Here is a 22,235-nt window from a genome sequence, read left to right as displayed (position 1 = left end):
CCCCTTTTATTCTTGAGGGCACCATGAGCCTTTCAATCAACTCAGGTTCTCAACTTCAGAGTCATCTGCAATTACTTTCTAACTCACTGAAAAGATCCAATCACTTGATGAATCTTGTTTCTACCTTTCCATCTCTCCTATGCATCCCTTTCTCTTCATTCACACCGCAATACAAGTACAGATCCTTCTTATCTTTGTTCTGAGTTACTGCAATAGCCTTTTAACTGGTCTTCTTGCTTGTAGCTCCCCCCACACTAATCCATCCTCCAGTCAACCAGATGATTTTTTTGAGAGTAGGTCTAATTATGTCACTCCCCTACTCAGAAATGTGACATAGTCAGATAATAAGGAGTTCTATTAGCTCCCTGTTATCTCCTGGATCAAAAATAATCTATGACATTTAAAACTCATAAAAATATTAACTCTTCTAACTTTTCCAATCTTCTTTCCAATACAAATCCTCTCCCTACTGCTCCACTATATAGTTTATGATCCAGCTATAATTGCCTATTTGCAGGTCCTAAAACACAGCACTCTACAATTTTTATAACCAGGCTTTAGCATTGACTTCCATATCTGGAATATTCTGTCGATTTTTTCTTCCAGTCTCAGCTCAAGTCCTGAGTCCTATCAGAGGCTTTTACAGGTCTTTGACTCCTTAGATTACCTTCTGTCTGCTTTTTTGTAAACTCCATACAGATTTATTAAATGTTGATTCTCCCTGCTCTGTGAGCAAACCCTGATTTTTGCCTTTTTTTTAAATCCCAAGAGCTTAGTACAGTACAATGCTTGTACATAGCAAACATTTACTAATGCTTGTCAACTAACTGTCTGGCTCTATAATGTGTTCTAAGGAGGAGAAAGCAAGAATACGTTAATTTCAAAGACGGTAAGGGTAATCTCTAGCTTTATGTACTCAGACCAAATAAGTAATGATACAAGTTTGGACAAAACATGAAGATAAAATAGATCATGGACGATAAGTAATCAGTCTCTTGGGAATTTTCTAAATTCTCCAAATAATCTCAAAATTCCAAAAAGAACCTTGAGATATTAAATAATATGGAGACATATAAGTTATATATTACTCAGCTCAAAGTTGTAACTCTAAGGTTAAAAATCTATTCTTATCAGGTATTCTTAATTGTCTTTTGGGCTATGAATTATACTGGAACTCAAGTGAAACCTTCAGACCCCTTCTCAAAATAACATTTTTAAAATTTATAAAATGTATTGATTATAAAAGAAACTAAATTATATTAAAATATAGTTATCAAAATAATTTTAAAAACATATATATGGACCCCAAGTTAAAAATGTCCACCTAAATTTCCTCATCCTATAATACTATAAACTTCATCCTAGATAGTTAAGATATTGCCTCCAAGGTCATTGTTCATACTGGAACTCTAAAGGACAAGCTCTAGAGTCTTTTCCTCATGTATTTAGGAAAGAGTGAATGCAGTTCCATTTGGAAAGATAATGAACTGTAGGTCTAATCGACTGTAGGTCATCCAAGTGACAACTGGAAACTTTTAATTAAAGGTATTTTTTGTATCCAACAGTTCTTCTAAAAAAAGGAAGACAGTCATTCAGTCCTCTGGATTTGGATCTCAAAGTGACACCAAGAAGAACAGATTCTTGGAATGCACATGTAGCAACACACTCATATACACACATAAACACACACACACACACACATAACATACACACATTATGGAATCATCATCTCAAGTTCTACCAAGGGCCAAAACTTAAAAATAGCTTGCTATATTTGATAAAACATTTAATTAATTCACTCCTAAAATGTTCCTAGATTTAGCGAATTTCAAATCTAGCTTGTGGTTGCCTTGGCAACCATTCCCCACCCCTATCCGAGATGCTCAACACTTAGTAAAGTCATTCAGTGCCATGTTCCATAATCTACCACCTTTGGCAGAGACCCTTCAGCTGCTCCTTGCTTTCCAGAGGCAATGAGGAGAAAGCTTGGAAGGGTGCCCGGATGTAGAGAGAGGATAAAACCAGAGATGGAGGGAGCAAAAAATTAAACATAATTCTGTCACTCACAGAGCAAAAAACCCTGAACTTTGAATAGTGTTAGAAATATAAGCAATTCCTAGGTTAGAAATGACTAAGAAATTTTGTGCTGTACTTTCTGTCCTTAATTAACAATGATGTTGGAAACATCATTGGAAAGCCCACACATAATTCTGCTCTGTATAGAATGATAATGCTTGAGAAGACATAGACTGCATTAAAGCCCCTGATATTCTGTCCCTCTGAAAGAGATTGCTTTAGAATTCATGGGATGGAGAAATAGGCTGTGGAAGGTGCTTCTCATGACAATTAAAATGAGGCTATTCCCCACCCACTTACTCAAAATTGATTAATCTGTGAATTAGAACAGAAATTTTAGAAGAGGAAGAAACTGTGTAATAGATGTCTGTTTCTTTGCCTAGTCTGTCAGCATCTCATCAGCCTGGGGACTTGGGGTGACAGACACTTAGGCACATAACTATCCTTGAGCTATTTATGCCTATTGGCCAGTAACTAAGGTTGTTTAATATTTATTGGGCACCTTCAGTGTGGTGATGGGTCCTGGGGAAGAAGCAGTCATTAGGAGAAAGATGGCAATAAAAAAGCTTGCCATAAACAGAGGTCGAAGCCCAAGGTATTCAATGCTTTTGGATAAAGAATTCATTTATGGAACTGACCCTTTTTTGGCAGAAGCCCTGAACTATATCCAAAGAGAAGACGAGGAACATTGCTTTTCTGGAAATCCTAGGAAAACCCACATGTATGATGAATTATTCACAAAGGCAGACCTAAAAATGAAAGAGAAGGAGAAATATAGAAAGATGAAAAGAAGGCTGGAGAGGACTGAGAGGATAAAGGCAACAAGGGAGAGAAATTCAGAGTCTCTCCTTGAATAAAAGGGCATTAATTACAGAATAGTTTGGACTGCCTCTTTCATGTATTTCATTGTAGTCATATGGAAACAAGATAGGATCAATGGAGTAGAATCTGCTCAGTCAGATCCCATCTCTCTGTCTTAAGTGAATTGCAGCTCTCCAGGCAGTCACAAGAGATCTGATTTTTTAAAGCAAATTTTGTATTGAATTTTATTTTAACTGTAAAATATGATGGTTGGAAGAAACCAGGTGTTCCTTTAATTTAAAAAAAAAAAACTTAAAGCAGAAAACCCACTAAAAATTCCTATATTTTGTAAAGCATTGACTAAAAAATCATACAATTTCAGAGAAATCTAATATTCCAAGAGTCTGGATCTTTCAGAAGTTCTATTCTTATTATTCTCCTCTTCATTTAAGTCAGAGCATATAGTCTGATTATTTACAGGGGGAGGCAAGCAGAAAAAAAAGTAGGGGAATAAAGGCATGCAATTCAACTGGCCAAACTATCATTTTCAAGTTATTTTTATCTCCTTCCTAAGTCATTTAAATTCTGTCAAACTCTTTCATTCCAATACATCTTCCAGTTTTCTGTGTATTATTCCAATTACAACCAATACCCATAGCAAAACATTGTTTAATTCCCTGGTGTGAACACTACCCACACCTTATGTTAAGTGAAGAGTCTGATTGCCGGTTAATAGACAACCCCAGGAACCCAAGAAAGCTGAGATATTAGCTCAGTTCCATGAAGTCTCCATGCTGTTTGAAATCATAATCTCTGATCACTATCTTATCATCAGTCAGACATTCCATGAAAATACAAAAGATTTGTATATTATCCAATGTATTAGGTGGTTGCAAAGTCTCTTGCTTTTTAACAGGTCCTAATAATGGCATTCTGACCTTTCATCCCACATTATAATGTCACCAGTACTTAAGTGTATATGTATGGAAAGAAATGTATATGAAGTTAAGAGATGGGAAAACTCAAAGATCAATGAATTAATGTCAATACAACAAAAAGTTCACAATAGAAAAAAAATATGTTTCCAGGTCCCAATTGATAGTTCTAGGTGAACTACAAAGACACTCTCTACAACTAAACATTGGAATATCCATGGAGATCATTATAATGGCACCATAGTAGCCATGAATACTTTTGATATTTTTACTATAATAAAATTTACTTATCATCATCATCATCTTCTTCTTCATCATTGACATTTACATAGCATTTATTTGTCATCAGGCACTGTGCTAAGCACATTATAAATTTTAATCTAATTTGATCCTCACAACAATCCTGAGAGTTAGGTATTATTTTTATCTCATTTTCTAAATGTCAAAACATACATTTTTGCATGGATGAATTCTCCTAAGCAAGTAGGGGAAATTCCAGTAAAGCTAAACCACTAGACAGAGTTTCTAAACATAACAGAGCATTGATTTCCTTTACCCCTAGGGAATTATTTTTAAAAAGTGCATATGAAGCCACAGGCCATCATAAAAATGTTCTATTCCTCTCAAGTTATTTGTTATATCCTGGTTACAAACTGAACAACCACCTGGAGAGTATGATTTTCATTATAGTAACTTCAAGGAAAGAAGATCTCTTTTATTTACTGAATTGGAAATTAAAGCCCAGACAAAATTAACATTTTTAAAGGGCATAAGATCCCTGCAGAAGACAATGTCATGAAGAAAATCTTTCCTAATAATCTTTCCTAATACATCATTAGCTTTCAATAGAAAGAAAACACATTTAAAGCTGAGCTATTGTCCTGGTTTCATCTGACATGTCAATTTTGTTGTTCCCTAAAGCACCTCTTCCTCTTGAAGAAGAGAGACCTCTCTCTTGAGGTACAAAGCCACCCTCAAGTTGGAAGTTTCTGCAGAGCATAGATAAAATTTTATTCTTTTATGTGAGTAGACTTTAAAGGACAAATTGAAAGGATTTGAAACATGTCGTATAAGCCACATTAAGGTGTTACATACAAGTACAAACTAGTCACTTAATCCTATAGTAACTATCTTTTTTTTTTCAGAAGAGGTAGAGGATTTAAGCTTCTCGGACAGAAAAAGGGAGGTGGTCCTCACACAAATGCCAATAATTCTCAATCATGTCTTATAGGTACCAATAATGAAGAAGTTAACTTTGATATCTACACCAAAATATGTTCTTGACCCACTTTCTTTTGAGGAAAAAAATAATTACAAAGAACAGAGTTTCTATAAAATTTTAGCTTAAATCAAGACCCCCTTCTCTCATATATACAGATGATTCTATGAGAATAAATTAGGAAAGAGGAAGAACTTTGGAAATATTGGGAACTTGAGTGATTTAGATGAATGATAATGGGATAGAGTACCTGAGTAGAATAATAGAGGAGATTTTATAGGACATGATTAACAGTTGAAGCTAGAGATTGCCAAATCTCCATCATCTACAGAAAATAAAAATGATAAGGATAATGGGAACCAAAAGGTCCAATAGTATCTATTTGCAATAGCAACAAGACAATAGCATTTATATATTGTTTTAAGATTTACAAAATGATGCTTTCCATACATAATTTCATTTATATCATAGTGTGCCACCTAAACTGTGAAGTCAGGAGAAAAAAAAATGAGTGTGGTTTATTTTAACCTTCCCAACTTGGCAGCTCTCTCTATCACCTCGGAGATTATCTGAACACTGGAAAAGCAGCATATCTTTAGTGTAACATGAAACTGCTAAGAGGTCCACCTCATTACCAGAGATTCAAGGGACCATTTAAATGGGGGTCATGCTCCCCATCACCACTTCTGCCACAGATCAAGATAAGATGCTGAAGCCAATTTAATCCCCTGACTACCAATATACCTTTTTTTTTTACTCAGGTGTGTATTTTGGCCAAGAAAGAGGAAGAGATATAAATCGTATAGCTAGTGCAGTTGTCTTGCCAATGCCTTATAGGAAAAGTCTTGCTTTTAAAGAGAAAGAATAAGCATGGCTGAGTCACCGCATGGTCTTTAAAACGTTCTTTACTTAGAAAAGCCTTAGAGGAGCAAGAGTACAAAGGATAGAAGGTGCAGAAATATGTGACCGAAGTGAGAAGTACCAGGCTCACTGTGCCTTTAAGAAACACAGCTAGGAGTTCCAGTAGCGCTGTCCGAGGTACCAGCTATGACTGCGGGCATGCTTACCACATGGTGGCTGGGCGCCTTTGTCTATTGAGTGAAAAGGAGAAGCCTGTCCCTGTCGGAGTAAACACACCGTAAGAGAAGAGGTAGAGACCGCAAAGCAGGTCTTTGGGACCTGTGAAAATTTTAAATGATTGTCTTTACAATGAAAGAGTAATTGCGCTCTGCTTTCTGGAATGCCTGTCCTGATTAAACAGGGAGGGGCTAGCTGCATAATAGGAAGGCTGCACCCACAGAGCCCAACACAAAGACAGCTGAATATGGTATATTAAGAAAAGGGAGGAGAGGTGGGGGAGGGGAGCATTGGGGATTCTCTGGGCGCTGAGCATCCAACATTGGACCAGCAAGTTAAACTCAACTAAGATAGCACATACTACCTCCCCCCCCACCGTGTGTTTCTGTGTGTGTGTGTGTGTGTGTGTGTGTGTGTGTGTGTGTGCCTGTGTGCCCTCTCCCCCTTGAGGGAGCGGAGTAGGGAGGGTAGGAGAAGCCCAGACAGGGGTTGGTAGTGGGTGGGTTTGAGCAGCAGGAGGAATATCTGCTTAGAGATGCTCCTCTCTAATGAGGGGTGCTGTCGAGAAGTGCCACACGCTAGCTAATAGCAGAGCTGCTGGAGTGTGGAGAGAAGAGGGCTGGAGGGAAGAAAGGAAGAGGGGGAGGGTAGTGCGGGGAGCCCGGCAGAGAAAGGAGAGACAGAAGCCCAAGAGGAGATGCGGGAGCCCAAGGGAAACCTGCCTCGGATCTGGCAGATACCAAGGCCCCAGTGCAACCAACAGCTGTCCTGCCGATGCACACCTGCCAAGGAGCAGGAGGGAGGGGCCTCGTTGCAGATTAGCGCCTCGCGGTGCGCAACCTCACCAGTAAACCTCACCCAAGCATGCAGGTCGAGTGTTTGCAAGCCTACTCCCCATTTAACAGCAAGCCACTCGTTTGCTTTCCATTTACTTACAGGGGCCTTCTTTGCCCTAAAACCCCAGCGGCTCACCCGGATTCTTGAGGGAGATGAAGACTATAAGGTTTCTAATCAATAGCAAGCATTTGGTGCATTTGACTAAACCTGCAAAGCCTGATGCTGCTGCCTCCGCCTCCGCCCCCCCTCACCCCTTAGGGAGCCCTAGAAACTGATAACACACCTGTTTTCCTCACTTTTCAATCCAAGCCCTTCCACCCTTTTCTCTAGGGACCGGATAAGAAGCAGAACTGTGTCTCTTGAGGGGGGAGAAAGGGACTCAAAAGACTCGGACTCAGAAAGAAAAGAGAGGCAGTGCGGGCTTCCCCCATTGAGCAATTGGAACTCCCAAGTTCCAGGTGCTTTGGGGCGGTGGCCTTAGAGATGCGGGTCTCCTCCTCAGGAGGACACCCCATTTATCAGCTGCCCTGAAAAAATCCGTGGGGCGGAAAGGGGCTTGCTTCAGTTTTGTTTGTTCCTTTGATGACTGGCATTCGGCTTTCGGGACTTAGAACCTGCTAGATCCAATCATCCATGGCCCTTATTTCCCAATAGGCAGAGGCAACACTGGCGTCTTCCAAACTCATTTGAGGGAGGGCAGGTGGAGCAGGAGGGAAGAGAGGGCAACGGATTTTCTAAGAGTGAAATTCTCAGCCACAAAACCTGCAAAGAGTGAGCCGCAGGAAGGGAATGGGAGTGGGAGGGTGTGAAAATCAGACAAAGCCTGGAAAACTTGGCACCCGCCTCAGGCTCCCTAGACCATGAGTTCCTTGGTTAGCCACATGGGGAGGGGAGGGGGGGGGGCGGTCAGAAACCAAAAGTCTTACCTTGAAAAACACTAGTGCACACGCTGGTCTCTACCACATCAAAAATAGCTCCTTAGACACAACGAAGTGAAGGGTGCACTTTAGGAAAGGTGCAAATGAGGGAGGGAAATCCCGTCCATGAGTATTTTTTTTCCAAAGGAGGGAAATGAAAAGAGGGAGAGAAAGGGTAGGGTGCGGGAGAAAGGATATGGCCAATCGATGAGCTTCTTGGCATATTTTCTGACAATGTTATCTTCTCCGAAGATAAACAAGGATCTGTTGACGGTGAAACAGTTCTGTCTGACCGGAATAGGGTTGTATAAAGCCATAGTCCTGGCCCTCTGGGCTTTGGATTGCTTGTAGGCGGCCGCCGTTCCCCCGGACTGCACTGGGGTTCCTTGCCGGTTCCTGCTCTGCTCCGAGTCTCCATCTCCGGATCCCGGCCTGCCAACCACAGCCTCCCCAAAGCGAGCCATCCTGGAAGTTTAAACAAACAAAACACACACAAAGGTGATCCGAGCCGAACGCCCCACACCTAAGCGACAGGCACAGACAGACAGAGGCAGAGAGAAACAGAGGCACCGAAATGGAGAGGCAGCGACAGCAGCAGCCTCCGAGAGCCCAAGGCAGCGAGCAGCTGGCGGTGGCAGCAGCAGCAGCACCGCTCTGGACCGTTCAGTCTAAAGGCGACTGCTGGGCAGCTCCATCCCTCAGCGAGAGGAGGGAAGGAGGGAGAGAAGGAAAGAGGCTCCGCTCCCAGAGGCAATGTCTTTTCCTTCGAAGAGTCAGGGCATGTTGGCGCTTGGGACCGGGGGGGATGCGGGTGGGGTGGTTTGCCCTTCAAACATCGCTCTTCTGAGACACACACACACACACACACACACACACACACACACACAAACACACAGAACCCCAGTTCAGAGAAGCAGGCTGGCTCTGGCCCCCAGTCCGTAGGTAACAGTTTGGTGGGTAATGGATTGGGGAGGGGGGAGAAAGAATAAAAATTTAAAAAAAAAAACTTTGCAAAGGATGCTGAACTGGGATCGGCGAGTCTTTCTGAAGCTTTGTCCCTGAAAGGCAGCTTAAGGAATCACTCCGAAATTCCACAGGGAAAGCCTTGGGTCTTTCGATCTGCCAGTACAGACGCAAACCAGTGGAGGGATAAGAGGGAGAAGGGAAACGGAGAAGTCAAGGTTCCTTCTTGCTGTCACCACAACCCCCCCCCCCCCCAAAGAAGCTGCTTCCTCAAGGGGGAAATCACTTTCCGATAGTCCGCCTGGCTTCAAAGTTAAGCCTGGAGAAAGCAAAGACGATCCCCAAGTCCCAGCCGGCTCCCAGGTCAATGCCACCAAACGCTGCTCTGCACCTCCTCGGGGGCGAGGAAACAGGTTGCTACCTTCAGACTGGCTTCAGCCCGATGCGGGAGGGGTCCAAGGACTGAACTTCCTCCCGAACGCCTCAATCTTCCCCTGCAACCTAAACATCCTCTCTCCAGGGAGAGGAGGAGGAGACAGGAAAGGGGAGAGAAGGAGAAGAGGGGGTAAGGAGGCTGGGAGAGCGAGGGGAGGAGGAGAGACTGGAGGGGGAAGAGCGAGAAGTGGGGGGGGGATAGGTGGAAAGAGCTCACCAGCTCACCACTCACAAGACGACCTGGAGAGAATGAGGATGGGGGTAGGAGGACTTGGAGAGAGTGGGCGGGGTATAATCAGGAAGAATCTCGGGCAATGAGGCTTGTGCGGATTTAGGGGGTGCGGGTTGGAAGGGGGGCTGTTCTGAGGGCTGTGGGCTTTTTTTTCCGGTAAAAGCAAAAAAAAAAAAAAAACCCGACAGAACGCAGTCTTCCTAGGCAAGAATCTCCCCAAAGGATGACTCTAAGGAAGAGAGAACCCCAGCAACTGCACCACGGTGTCTCTGCCAGCGCTATCTCTTGCCAGCGGCTGAGGCTGGGGGCACACATGCACCCGTGGCTCCCTTGCCCAAAAGATCTCAACGAGCTAGCTCAGAGCCTCGGAGCCAAGTTCTTGGGGCGCAGGGAGCTGTGCGCCTATCGCCCCCTTACCACTCCATTTTTTCCTCCCTGGCCCTGGGTTCCCAACTCCAGACCTCCCCCTTCCCTCTCCTCGCAGAGCTGGAGTCCGAAACCCCTAATTAGGCTTCTCCACCGAAGGATCTCCCTTAACAAAACTCTCCAAGTGAGGTGTTCTCTTGGGGAGAAGCCAGATGGAAGGGGGAAGGACCTCTTGAGACCCTATCTTCTGAGATACTTGAGATAACTTCTGAGGGAGACTCCGGACTCTTGGGGGCAGCCTCCAGGCTTTGACCCCTAGGGAGATAGTTTCTCTCTGACTATCCAACGGGTGTCTTTGAAGAGTTCTTGGCCTCCCATCTTTGCTCTGAGATTACCTAGGCACTTGATAAGGGTTTTTGGGAAAACTGCTCATTTCTATATTTTTACCTTTTAAAGAGTGTCTCACTCCCAGACCCTTCAATCCTGCCCCAAGTCCTCTCTGTTGCCTTTTTCAATGACTTGCTCCCTTAGAAGAGAGAAATAAAATAGAACAGGTAACCAGGTGGCAGAGGTAAGGTAGGAAAAAAGGAGGCACGTCCCTGCCCACACTTAAGAATGGTTGTTATCTCCAGCCCAATACCATATGTACCCCAGTTGGAATTCTCTACTGGCCCATACTTGCCCATGCACATCACTCCCAGAGAATGCCAGGACTCTGAAGGGAGGAGGAAGCCCCACAGAAAAAGTCCAGGCAGTTGGCAGTAATATCCTGATAAAATCAAGAATAAACCAGGGTAATAGGAGAGGCATGCCCTGGCTTAGTTGCTTTCTCTTCAGGCATCTTGGAGCTCTCTGATGTCACCTCTCCTGTGGACAGATGTCAGCACCCTAGTCCTCTTCCATCTGCTCTCCACTTTCCCAAGACTTTTCATCTCTGCTTCTTCCGGCATTGTCCCAGGTTGCCACTTCCTTTTCTAAATCACCAAAACACTATGGCATATACCGCAGGAGGGTTGCAAAATGGGGGTGTTGAGTAAAGCTAGAGCTCTGGCTCTAAATTCTAATGGGAATAAAAGCTATAAAGGCTATAAGGGAAGAAATCATATGTCACCAGTATGTTTTTGATATTGTATATGTGAGTTGTATATGTTTTCAGTGTGAGAGAATGTATATATGAAGGAATAATGAGAAATGCATCTAAGCAGATTATCCATGCCATCATGAGACACTGCGCATAAATGTGTATTTATATGTATGTGTGAGTACATATTCAAATCAGATTGTGTGAGTACATTTGTTATATGTTATGCATATGCATATGTGTACATGCAAGTATGAGTAAATATATATGAATTAAATGCATTGTAATGTGTGAATATACATAAGTGTGTTTTCATGTATTAAGGGAATTGCATGTGGGTATAACTATATATAGGTGTATGTATGAGCATATGTATGAGTACATGAATGGGTAGATACATGTATTGTAATCACAATATAGCTGTGTGCACTGTATCACTTCACCATGTGTACATATATGGGTAGCTGTTGCAGGAGAAACCTGAGAAATCTGCAGGCATGAGCTCAACATTCCCATTGCTGATAGCCTCCTCAGTATAGACAAAAAATTATTGACCTCATATGAAATGAAGTTCACTTGGAACTAGGTTGTGGCACAAAGAGAGACAGCTGCAATGAGTCCTTTCCTTTCACCCCACCCCCCACCCGCTGTCCTTTAACCAAGGCAGCAGCAACCATGAGACCATGCAGTCTGCTCCTTGCTGGGCCCCCACCAACATGAGCCTGCTTACTAAAAAGAAATGACGTCTAAAGCCATCCTAGGATCATTATGGCAACACTGAAATCACGTTAGTTATGAAATCAAGGAACCAGCTTTGAAATTCTAATTCAACTACTTAATTACTTGTGTGACCCTAGTCAAGTCACTTAATCTTTTGGGACTCACTTAATTTAACTGTAAAATGAAAGCAATCATAGATTTGGAAGGGTGTTGAGAAGTTTTGAAAAGCTATTTAGTCATTTCCCTTGAGCAGCAACAAAGACACACCCCAGAAAGAGAATAAATTATCTTCTTAAATATGCCCAACAGAGTGAATTCTGACAAATCTCTGGCTAGAATGTTTAACAGTCCTAACTCTCAGGAAATGTTTCCTTATATCTATCCCAAGTCCCATATGCTCCAACTTTGCAATTGATCTTATTCCCTTCTTCAATAGAGAAGCATCTGATCATTCTCTATTTAATTTCAAATACTTCAACTTTATTTTCACACTCATGTCTTCTCTTCTTTCTCCCTAAATAATTTCAAATCTGTCAATCAATCAAGCACACATTACCCAAGTCATACAATCATAAGTTTGGAGTTGGACAACAGGGTCTTGCAGTGCCTCTAGTCAAACTCCCACATTTAACAAATGAGAAAACTGAGGCTAGATGCTAAGTAGTCTCTTGTTCAAGATCACACATGTAGAAGCAGCAGTACCAGTCTTTTGGATTCCAAAATACAAGTCTTTCCCACCATACTGCAGCCACTCCCTTAGTCAAATATTAGGTGTCTATTGTTTGTAGAGTTTACTTTGATTTACCTTGACTTTCTTAAGATGCTCTATGGAGGAAGAAGGGCTCCCTACTACCTCCTCTTAATATTACCTAGAGAAGGAATGCAAGCTTAAATCCCTCTTTTCCTTCTCCAGCATAAAGAATATAAGTAACAGCTTGACATTTCTATAGTACCCATGGGAGGAAAGGCTATCTTAGGTAAAGAGGACTGATTTTCACATTTCATTTTCTGTCTGGGGAACCTCCAACTAGAGGTTGATGTGATTCTTCAACCTTAATCAATTTAAAGAAATGGATTGTTCCTCTATGCTTTTATTGGATTAGGGAGCTCTGAAGGAGAAGACCCAGTGAGATGTGGAGGCTCAAAGGGATCAGAGCTTCTTTGAAACCATGGAAGTGATTGGGAATGGGATCTCCAAAAGACACAAGTCAACATTTTATAAGTTACGGGGCAATCTGGGATAAACTGGTATATAAACAAGTTGGATAAGGACAACCCTGCAAAGAAGGAAGGAGGCGTGGGTGCGTCTGGTGGGGGGAGGAGACACAGGCTTCTTCCTAGAGTGTATGACAACCCCAGCTGGCTGAAGTTCAGATGCAGAAAGGAACCAGGCAAGCAGTACACTGTGAAGTTCTCCAGCTTGGTGTTAAGAAGGGACTGGGGCTAAAGGAAAGTACTATTTTCCAATGCACTCACTGTCTCTCAAATCTCTTCCCACCTTCCCCAATGTTATCACCATTCCTTAAACCATGCTGTCATATTAGCGATAATCATTATAATTATTAGGGCAGCTAGATGGTTCACTGGGTAAAGCCCTGGCCCTGAAGTCAGGAGGACCTGAGTTCAAATATGTCCTAAGACAATTACTAGCTAGGCGACTTTGGACAAGTCACTTAACCCCAAGTGCCTCACATCCAAGGCTGTCTCTAGTCATCCTGATTCATATCTGGCCACGGGACTCAAATGGCTCTGGAGGAGAAAGTGAGGCTGATGACTTAGAAAAGTATACCCCCCACTCAAATCCTGTTCATGTATATGTCATTCATATATTATGTCAGTCTTCTTTAAAAATGAAGTACAAACATCAATCATTATGATATAGTTATATTATATGATATAGATTATGATAGTGCTCTAAAGCACTTCACAACATGATCTTATTTGATCCCCACAACAACCTTGGGAAGTAGTTGCCATTATTTTACAGATAAACAAACTGAGGCAAACAGAAGTTAAGTGGCTTGCCTTGAGTCACACAGATAGAAACATTGCTGATATCATTTCATCAGGTCTTCCTGATCCTGGATCCAGCACTCTGAGGACTGGTGCCCTGCCTTCACAATCTCCAAAGTGAGATTTTCACTTTTCACCCCCAAATAAATTTTTGGTTACTCTGTCTGATCATTCCATACCCAACACCCACCTCATCTGGAGGTATATAACAATACTTCAGGAATTCAAGATTTAATTGTTCTGGTTACTCTTTGTTCAATCATCAAATAATCCCTCTCCATGTTATAGGAGATTGTTTCTTAACTTTTGCTGTCCTCTAGCAGTCTTGGAATCATATTTTTAAATAATACAAATGAAATGCTCATTTTCAAAGGGTTTTGAAAGTAAATATTTGCTGTCTTCCCATCCAAGTTCACAAGTTCCTTGAAATCTATCAACATATCTCAGGTTAAGTTATATGGAGAACAGATAGTATATAGCTATGTGTGTGTTTCTGTGTGTTAACAAGTATTTGTCACTAGATCTAGATTCAAAATCTTTCTAACTTATGGTCACCTCAAAGTCACAAGAAGGTATCAGACAAGGATTTTAATAGAAGACCCTAAAGATATACAATTTTCAAATTACCTTCCAAACAATATCTTTTGTGATCTTCATAAAAACCGTTCCAGGTGGATTGTAACATCATCCTTATTTTGCAGAAAGGACTTTAAATTTTAAAGATGTCAAGTAAATCTCCCCAAGGTATTGCAGTCTAGGGTGGAAACTGAACCCAAGTTAAATGACTGGTAAGACCCCTTTCTTCTGACTCCTGGTTCTGTGTTCTTGCCATGGGACCAAACTGCCCTTCAAGCCAATAATAATACAAGTTGAACTTGAAAGTTTTCAGAAATTATCCACAAAGGACAAAAAATAGTTCATGCCCTTTGATCCAACAATATCATTGCTTAGTCTGTATCCCACAGAGATCATTAAAAGGGGGGAAGAAGCTACATGTTTATTTATAGCAGCTCTATTTTGGTAGCAAAGAACTGGATATTGAGGAGATGCTCTAAGTTGTATTATAGTATTGTAATGGAATATCATTATACTATTAGAAATAATACACAGGCAGATTTCAGAAAAATCTGGAATGATTTCTATAAACTGATGCATTGTGAAATGAGAAAAACCAGAAGAATGTTTTAACATAGTGACAACAATATTGTATAATGATCAGTTATGAATGGCTTCAATATTCTCAATGATTCAAGACAATTCCAGAGGACTCATGATAAAAAAAAATGCTATCTACCTTCAGAGAACTGATGGAGTCTGAATGCAGATCAAAGTATACTATTTTTCACTTTATTTTTATTTCATTTTTTCTTTGGGTTTATATCTTCTTTCACAATATGACGAATATGGGAACATGCTTTGCATGATTGAACATGTATAATCCATTTCGAATTGCTTCCTGTCTCAGAGAGAGGAAAGAAATAGGGAAAGAGAAAATTTAGAATGTTTAAAATTATCTTTACATGTAACTGGGGAAAAATAAAATATTATAAAAAAAAAAGAAAGTTGCCAGAAAGGATACCCTATAGTCCTCCTAAAATTCTAGGACTGGAACTATCAATGTAATCAAATGATATTTTCTAAGCCTTCAATATTCTGAGATAATCTGTCAAAGAAACAAAGTAGAACTAAAAACTGACCTATGAAAAAAAGTAGGATAAAAGATGAGTGGTCATACAAGTAGAGATAAGGGTCTCTATGGACGATTAATGTCAGTTCAGTTGGCTACAGTTCAAGTGATGAAAGGTCTGTGCTAGGTAGGTACATACAAGAAATATGCACCAGGTTTGGAAGAAGGACAAGGTGGTCTCTATAATACTTAAGAATTCAGTGGCCTGGGGCGACTAGGTGGTGCAGTGAATAGAACACCAGCCCTGGAGTCAGGAAGATCTGAGTTCAAATTTGACCTCAGACACCTACTGATTACCTAGCTTGGGCAAGTTACTTAACCCCATAGCCTTGCAAAAACCTTAAAAAAAAAAAAAGAAAAAAAGAAAGAAAGAATTCAGAGGCCCTCAGAAAAATTCAAGGGGAAGTTATCAATGGATATCTCTTCATAAACAAACTAAAGTGGTTTGGAAAGTTGGAGGGACCCTCTTCTGCAGACAAGAGTAGGTGGGATATCTTAATAATTCTCTCTGGTATTTCTGCAAACTCTAGTCTCCCTAATCCTATTTCCATCTCAATCATTCACAAAGGGGAGGGGTGGGAGAAAGGTGGAAAGTAGTAAACTTTTGATGTTTCCTGGTTCTGATCCCAATTTGAAATTCCTATTCCTCCCTACAAAATAAAATGAGAGGGTTAGATGAGATGATTACTAAGGCCCCTTCTGGCTCACACATTCTATGGGGGAAAAAAGATTTTTTTTTGTTTGGGGGTAATTTTTTTTTTGCTCTAATTTTATTTTTTCTTTGAGAGAGGTACCATTGGATTGGATTAGATTTATGGCTTCTCTGTTGTCGCAGCACCATCTACTGGTAATGTGTTACCTCCCTCTAAAGGCAGTGGATCCAGCCTCTTGTTTCAGAAAACTCTCTGCTATTCACACAGGATCATATTATCCTGCCCTCTCTAGAGAGCCACTGGTTATTGAGGCACTCATCCTCCTTCCTACATCACACACCCTCAAAGTAGTAGCCCCTTCAAGCCATCTAAAGAAATCACCTAAGTTAATAACACAGAGATAAAGTTGGACACAAGAGACAACAGAACCATTCCTATAGCAAACATAATCAATGTCATCATCTCACCTCCCTCAGAGTGGTTTCTGAGATGAGTTTAAAGTGTGCACCTGCCTATAGTGAGTAGAGGGAAGAGAAACAGTTTGCAAATGTAGAGGGATACTACCTGAACACGTGGAACCAAAAACAGAATTTAGAGGTAGGAGGGACATTGGAGTCATTTAGTGTATCTCTTTCATGTTGCTGATAAGGAAGTTGAAAAACAGAAATCTTAAGTGCCTTACCCAAAGTCATATAGGAGAACTTGGAAGAGTAAGGAGCACTACCTCTATCCCATACCAAAAGGGTCACAATTAGCACAGTACCTGGTTACATAGGAGGCATCTAATAAATGTTTATTGACTGACTATAACAAAAAAAAGGCCCATGATAAGGTCAGAACATCACATGGCTTCCTTTCCTCCTTTAGAAATGTCTCTAAGGTCTCTAAACTCTGCAAGTGGAGGATGTGACTAATGGTATCATAGCCAACCAAATACACATACTACTCTTTTACTAGATCCTGATTCCTCACTTCCATTTTCTCCTCCAATTGTTCCAATTTGCTTTTTATATAGATATAGTTCTTTTACATTTTCCCAAGAAACATACTCTAACACAAAGCAAAGGAACAGAAGCCAAATAAAGGAATTTGTGTTGAGGGAGAGGCCAGATTCAAGGTCGGGGAAAGTAGTCTTAAGAAGGAAAGATTTTGGCAGATAGCCATTTCAAATAATTTCCTATTTCAGTGGTCTAATAATTTTCACAATCCTTAAATGGATTCAAGATATAACCCAGATAAGGCATTACAGAGAGGCCTATTGATATATTATATACACTCTCTGGTATGTACATATTCAATATCCTAATAGACAAATCAGATCATATCCCCAGAATATCAAACATCCTAGAGCAAATCTACAGGTTCTGCTAGAAGAATAACATTTTTTTAAATTGCACACACACACACACACAAAACATAGAATAAGAACCAACACATTGTTGCTTTTAAAATATTTTTGAATTTGAAAATATTTGTCATTTCATCAAAGTTCAGCATCCCTCTATCAAAGAAGATTGCAACCCCTTGGAGTTTTTGTGACATTTGTGGCTTAATCAACTCCTGGTCAGTCTCTTAGAGCTGAGCCACATGGACTTCCATGACCCAAACTGGTATCCAAGTCTTTCCAGTTTATCAGAATTTGCATTCTGCAGCCTCTAAGAAACTAGGGCCAAAACTTAGACGTAAAGGAAAAAAATGAGAAAATACACCTCTCTTCTTTTGTTGGAAAAGTAGGAGAGTATGGGAGGGGAGTATTGGACATGCTATTGGACAAAGTTGTTTTTAATGACCTGTTTTTTAAAAAACTTTGTTTTAAGGGAAGGTTCCCTATGTAGGACAGAAGAAAGGAATATAATTGTAAATGGATGTAATATAAAAATAAAAGGCTAACAATAATAATAACAAAAAGCCAAAGTTGGTCACTGCTCATCATAAGCCATACAAATTTGTATTTTTCTTAACAAAGGTACTATTGATAAGTCTGAAATTATGGATTTTTACTAAATAATGAATAGCCCTAGGGAAGAGTTGGTATCTTTTTCTAAGGTTCTATTATGAATAAGAAAACTAAAGATATCCACCATTTCAGATAGTGCAGTGGCAATATTATCAGACAGATCATAGTGTGTGCTTCAGACTGACTTGCGCACACACACAAACACACACACAGACACACACACACACGATTATTTTGGAAGGGGCTCTATGGTTTTGGAAGTGGATTCTTGATGGAAAGTATACCAAAAATACTTATAGGAACACTTTCAAATGTATCAAATAACTTGGAACAGAACAGATGCCCGTTTGCTAAACAATTGTAATAGATGAATAGAATAGAATATCACTGCGTCATAAGAAACAAAGAACATAAAGAATTCAGAGAAACATTAGAGGACTGAATCATTTCAAGGTGAAGTTAGCAGAACCAGAAAAACAACATATTAATAATATTATAACAGCACAAATAGTTTTATTTTAAAAATTAAACAATGTATAATTTAACAACCATGCTTGATCCCAGAGAAGAGCTGAGAAAATGGGCCTTTCTGAAGATAGAGTAAAACACATATATAGAAGCCTACATACTATCAAGTAGTATATATATATATATATATATATATATATATATATATATATATATATATATATGTTATTTGGTAATTCTGAATTTTTTTCTCTTTTTTTTCTTCATTATTATGGTAGCTTGGGGAGAATGGGAGCAGGATATATTAATATATATTATATAATATATATAATAATATATATTAAAGAAAGTTGATAAAAATATTGTAGCTTGGGGAGAATGGGAGCAGGCTGTGTTAATATATATTATATAATATATAATAATTTATATTAAGGAAAGTGATAAAAATATCCAGGAGATCAGTATTTTTTTCACAAAACTTTAGTAGAATCCTGAGAGGAGAAACTGCAAGCTAATCTAAAATATAGTCAGAGAATGACTTCAGGGCATTCAAAAGCACATGATTCAGTTAGAAAAAGTTGGAAAAATAGAAAAGCAAGTGAAGATGACAATGCCTACACTTCCAAAGAGATATTTCATATAATCTCCAGGGACTCTTATTGTCTATTGGGTAAAGGTTAAACTTTGTGACCTGATCTGCTGCAATCTGTCCTGCTTTTCTGTTTCCTTCTGAACTTCCCCATTTTTGATTATTCATTTTCAAAATATTAGTTCCTCTAACCCTCAATCAGATCTACCCATTGAAAATAAAAAAGAAAGAAAGAAAAACCCTTGTACAAATAAACATAATTGAGCCAAGATGGCAGCACGAAGGCAGCATTTCCCGGGAACTCTGACCCCCCAAAACCCCAAAAACAAAGGATGCCTCTAGCCAAAATTCAGAGGGGCAGAACCCACAGAAAGACTGAGTGATACATTTTCCCAGTCCAAGATGACTTAGAAATTCAGCAGGAAAGGTGTGTTTCACCAGGACAGGGGAATGAATCGGAAAAAAGCAGCAGAGCAGCCCAGCCCAGCCCAGCCCAGAGATCACTTGCAATAGCTTGAAGGGGAAGTGAGAGAACTCTGCTCCACCAGAATGAGTGTGGAGTGAGGAGCATGGCTGCAGAGAGACGGTAAGGGAAGTCTACAGAGATTTCTCTGAGGTTTGCCTACATTTAGATATCACAGTTTGGGCTTCCATACTAAATAACCAAGATGGATCCCTCCTTATAGCCCCAGGGCAGAGGGAAGTACTGGGTCATCTACATAGCAAAGCACAGGGTAGAGAGCATAAGATCTTGGAGGAATAAAGGTCCCTGTGGAGCAACTTCCCCAAAAAACCAAGCCCAAAGCCTTGGAAGTGCTGTAAATTAGTCTTGGGCTGAGGAAATGAGTAAACAACAGAAAAAAAAAAGGATCTGACCATAAAGAATTACTTAAATCCCAGGGAAGACCAAAACACATACTCAGATGACAACAAAATTGAAGCTTCTGTATCCAAAACCTCCAAGAGAAATAGAAAATGGGCTCAGACTATGAAAAGCAATCAAAGGAGGTGGAGGAAAAATTGGGAGGAGAAATGAGAGCCATGCAGAAAAATCACGAAAACCAAATCAAAAGCTTGGAGAAAGATACATAAAAAAATATTGAAGAAAATAATATGTTAAAAACCAGTTTAGGCCTAATGGAAAAAGCAAAACAAAAGGCAAATGAGGAGAAGAATGCCTTAAAAAGCAGAACTGGCCAGCTGGAAAAGGAGATAAAAAAGTTCTCTGAAGAAAGTAACTCCTTCAAATGCAAAATGGAACTAAAGGAAGCTGATGAAGTAAAACTCTGCCAAAAAGTGCCAAAAAATAGAAGAAAATGTGAAATATCTCATCGGAAAAATAACCGACCTCAAAAACAGATCCAGAAGAAATCATTTAACTATTATTGGGCTATCTGAAAGCCATGACCAAGAGAAGAGCCTAGGCTTCATTTTTCAAGAAATAATACAGCAAAATTTCCCTGAGATCCTAGAAACAGAGGGTAAAATAGAAATTGAGGGAATTCTCCAGTCATCTCCTTAAAGAGATCTCAAAAGAAAAACTTAAAGCAATATTATAGCCAAATTCCAAAATTTCCAAGTCAAAGAGAAAATACTAAAAGCTGCCAGAAACAAACAATTCAACTACCATGACTCCATAGTCAGGATTGCACAGGATCTGGCAGCATCTACATTAAGGGCTCATGGGGATTAGAATATAATATTCCAGAAGGCAAAAGATCTTGGTTTACAACCAAGAATCAACTACCCAGCAAAATTGAACATCCTCTTCCAGGGGAAAAGATGGACTTTTAATGAAACAGGAGACTTTCAAACTTTCCTATTGAGATGAACAGAGGTGAACAGAAAGTTTGATCTCCAAGTACAAGACTCTGGTGAACCAAAGAGGGAGTGGAAGAGAGGGACTAGCTATGAGGAACTTGATTATGTTGAACTGTTTGTATTCCTGCATGGGAAGAAGACATTGATAACTCATATGAACTTTCTCATTTATAAGAGCTGTTAGAAGGAGCGTATATAGATAGGACATAGGAAGGAGCAGTATATAATGGGATGATGTGGTAAAGGGATGGAATCAGTGGGTGAAGGGGGAGAGTATTGGGAGGAAGGAAAAGGAAATGAAGAAGAAGCTGAGAGATTTCACAAAAGAGTCAAGAAAAAGCTTTTTCAATGGAGTGGGGAGAGAGGTAAGGGGGAATTAGTGAGCCTTCATTCTCATTGGAAATGGCTCAGGGAAGAAATGACATACACATTTAATAGGATGAGGAAGTCTATCTTGCCCTGGAGAAAGATGGGAGGAAAGGGATGGGATGAGGGGGGAATGGGGGAAGGGAAGGAGGGAATAGGTCATAGAAGAGAGGGAAGATTTAGGGTGAGGGTACTCAGATTCAACACACTTTTGGACAGGGCCAGGATGAAAGGAGAGAGAGAATAGAATAAATGAGAGTGGGGAGAAATAGAGTGGAGGTACAGCTAGTAATAGCAACTGTGGGAAAAATATTGAAGCAACTTCTCTGGTGGACTTATGATAAAGAAAGCAATTCACCCCAGAGACACAGCCATTGAAATCTGAACACAGACTGAAGTACAATTTCTCTCTCTCTCTATTCTTGAGGTTTCTCATCTTCTTTTGGGGGGTTATGTTTATTCTCATGTTTACTCTTATAACATTCAATTTACATCAATGTATGGCATAGAAACAATGTAGAGACTGTCAGACAGCCTTCTGGGGAGGCGGTAAGGGAAGGGAGGTGGGGGGGGGAAATTGTAAAATTCAGAGCCTTGAAAAAAATGATGGGTACATATTACTATTGTATTTAATTGGAAAACAAAAAATGATAAAGTTTAAAAATCAAATAAACATAATTAATCAAAACTAACACATGCAATGACTTTGTTAAAAAATGTATGTCTCTGTCTTGTGGTCATCACCTCTTTCTCAAGAGTTAGAGAACATGATTGATCATAGATTCTTTTTAAACATAAGTTTGATCATAGCATTAATAAGAATTCTTAAGTCTTTCAAATTTATGTTTATTTTCCTGAATAAATTATGATCTTGGTTCTACTCACTTTACTCTACATCTTTCTATATTATCCAGATTTCTCTGAAATTGCCTCATCATTTCTTGTGGTACAATATTACACTGCATTTATATGTCACAATTTATGCAGTTTTTCCTCAATTATTTAAGAAGCAATATAAGGCA

At 40.0% G+C, this 22,235-nt stretch overlaps 1 protein-coding gene across 1 annotated transcript in view; it reads right to left on the bottom strand.

Moving 5' to 3' along the window:
• CACNA1E (calcium voltage-gated channel subunit alpha1 E) overlaps positions 1–22,235 on the bottom strand; it is a 596,540-nt gene that overhangs the window by 390,876 nt on the left and 183,429 nt on the right. Inside the window, exon 3 of the mRNA XM_074222185.1 lies at positions 8,061–8,327. Within this exon, the coding sequence (XP_074078286.1) occupies positions 8,061–8,327 (267 nt within the window). The remainder of the gene's footprint in view (positions 1–8,060; positions 8,328–22,235) is intronic.

The sequence above is a fragment of the Macrotis lagotis genome, chromosome 2 (genome assembly GCF_037893015.1).
Source record: "Macrotis lagotis isolate mMagLag1 chromosome 2, bilby.v1.9.chrom.fasta, whole genome shotgun sequence".
NCBI lineage: Eukaryota > Metazoa > Chordata > Mammalia > Peramelemorphia > Peramelidae > Macrotis > Macrotis lagotis.
The sequence above is the reverse complement of the archived record's forward strand: the minus strand, read 5'-3'. Positions and strand labels throughout refer to the sequence as shown.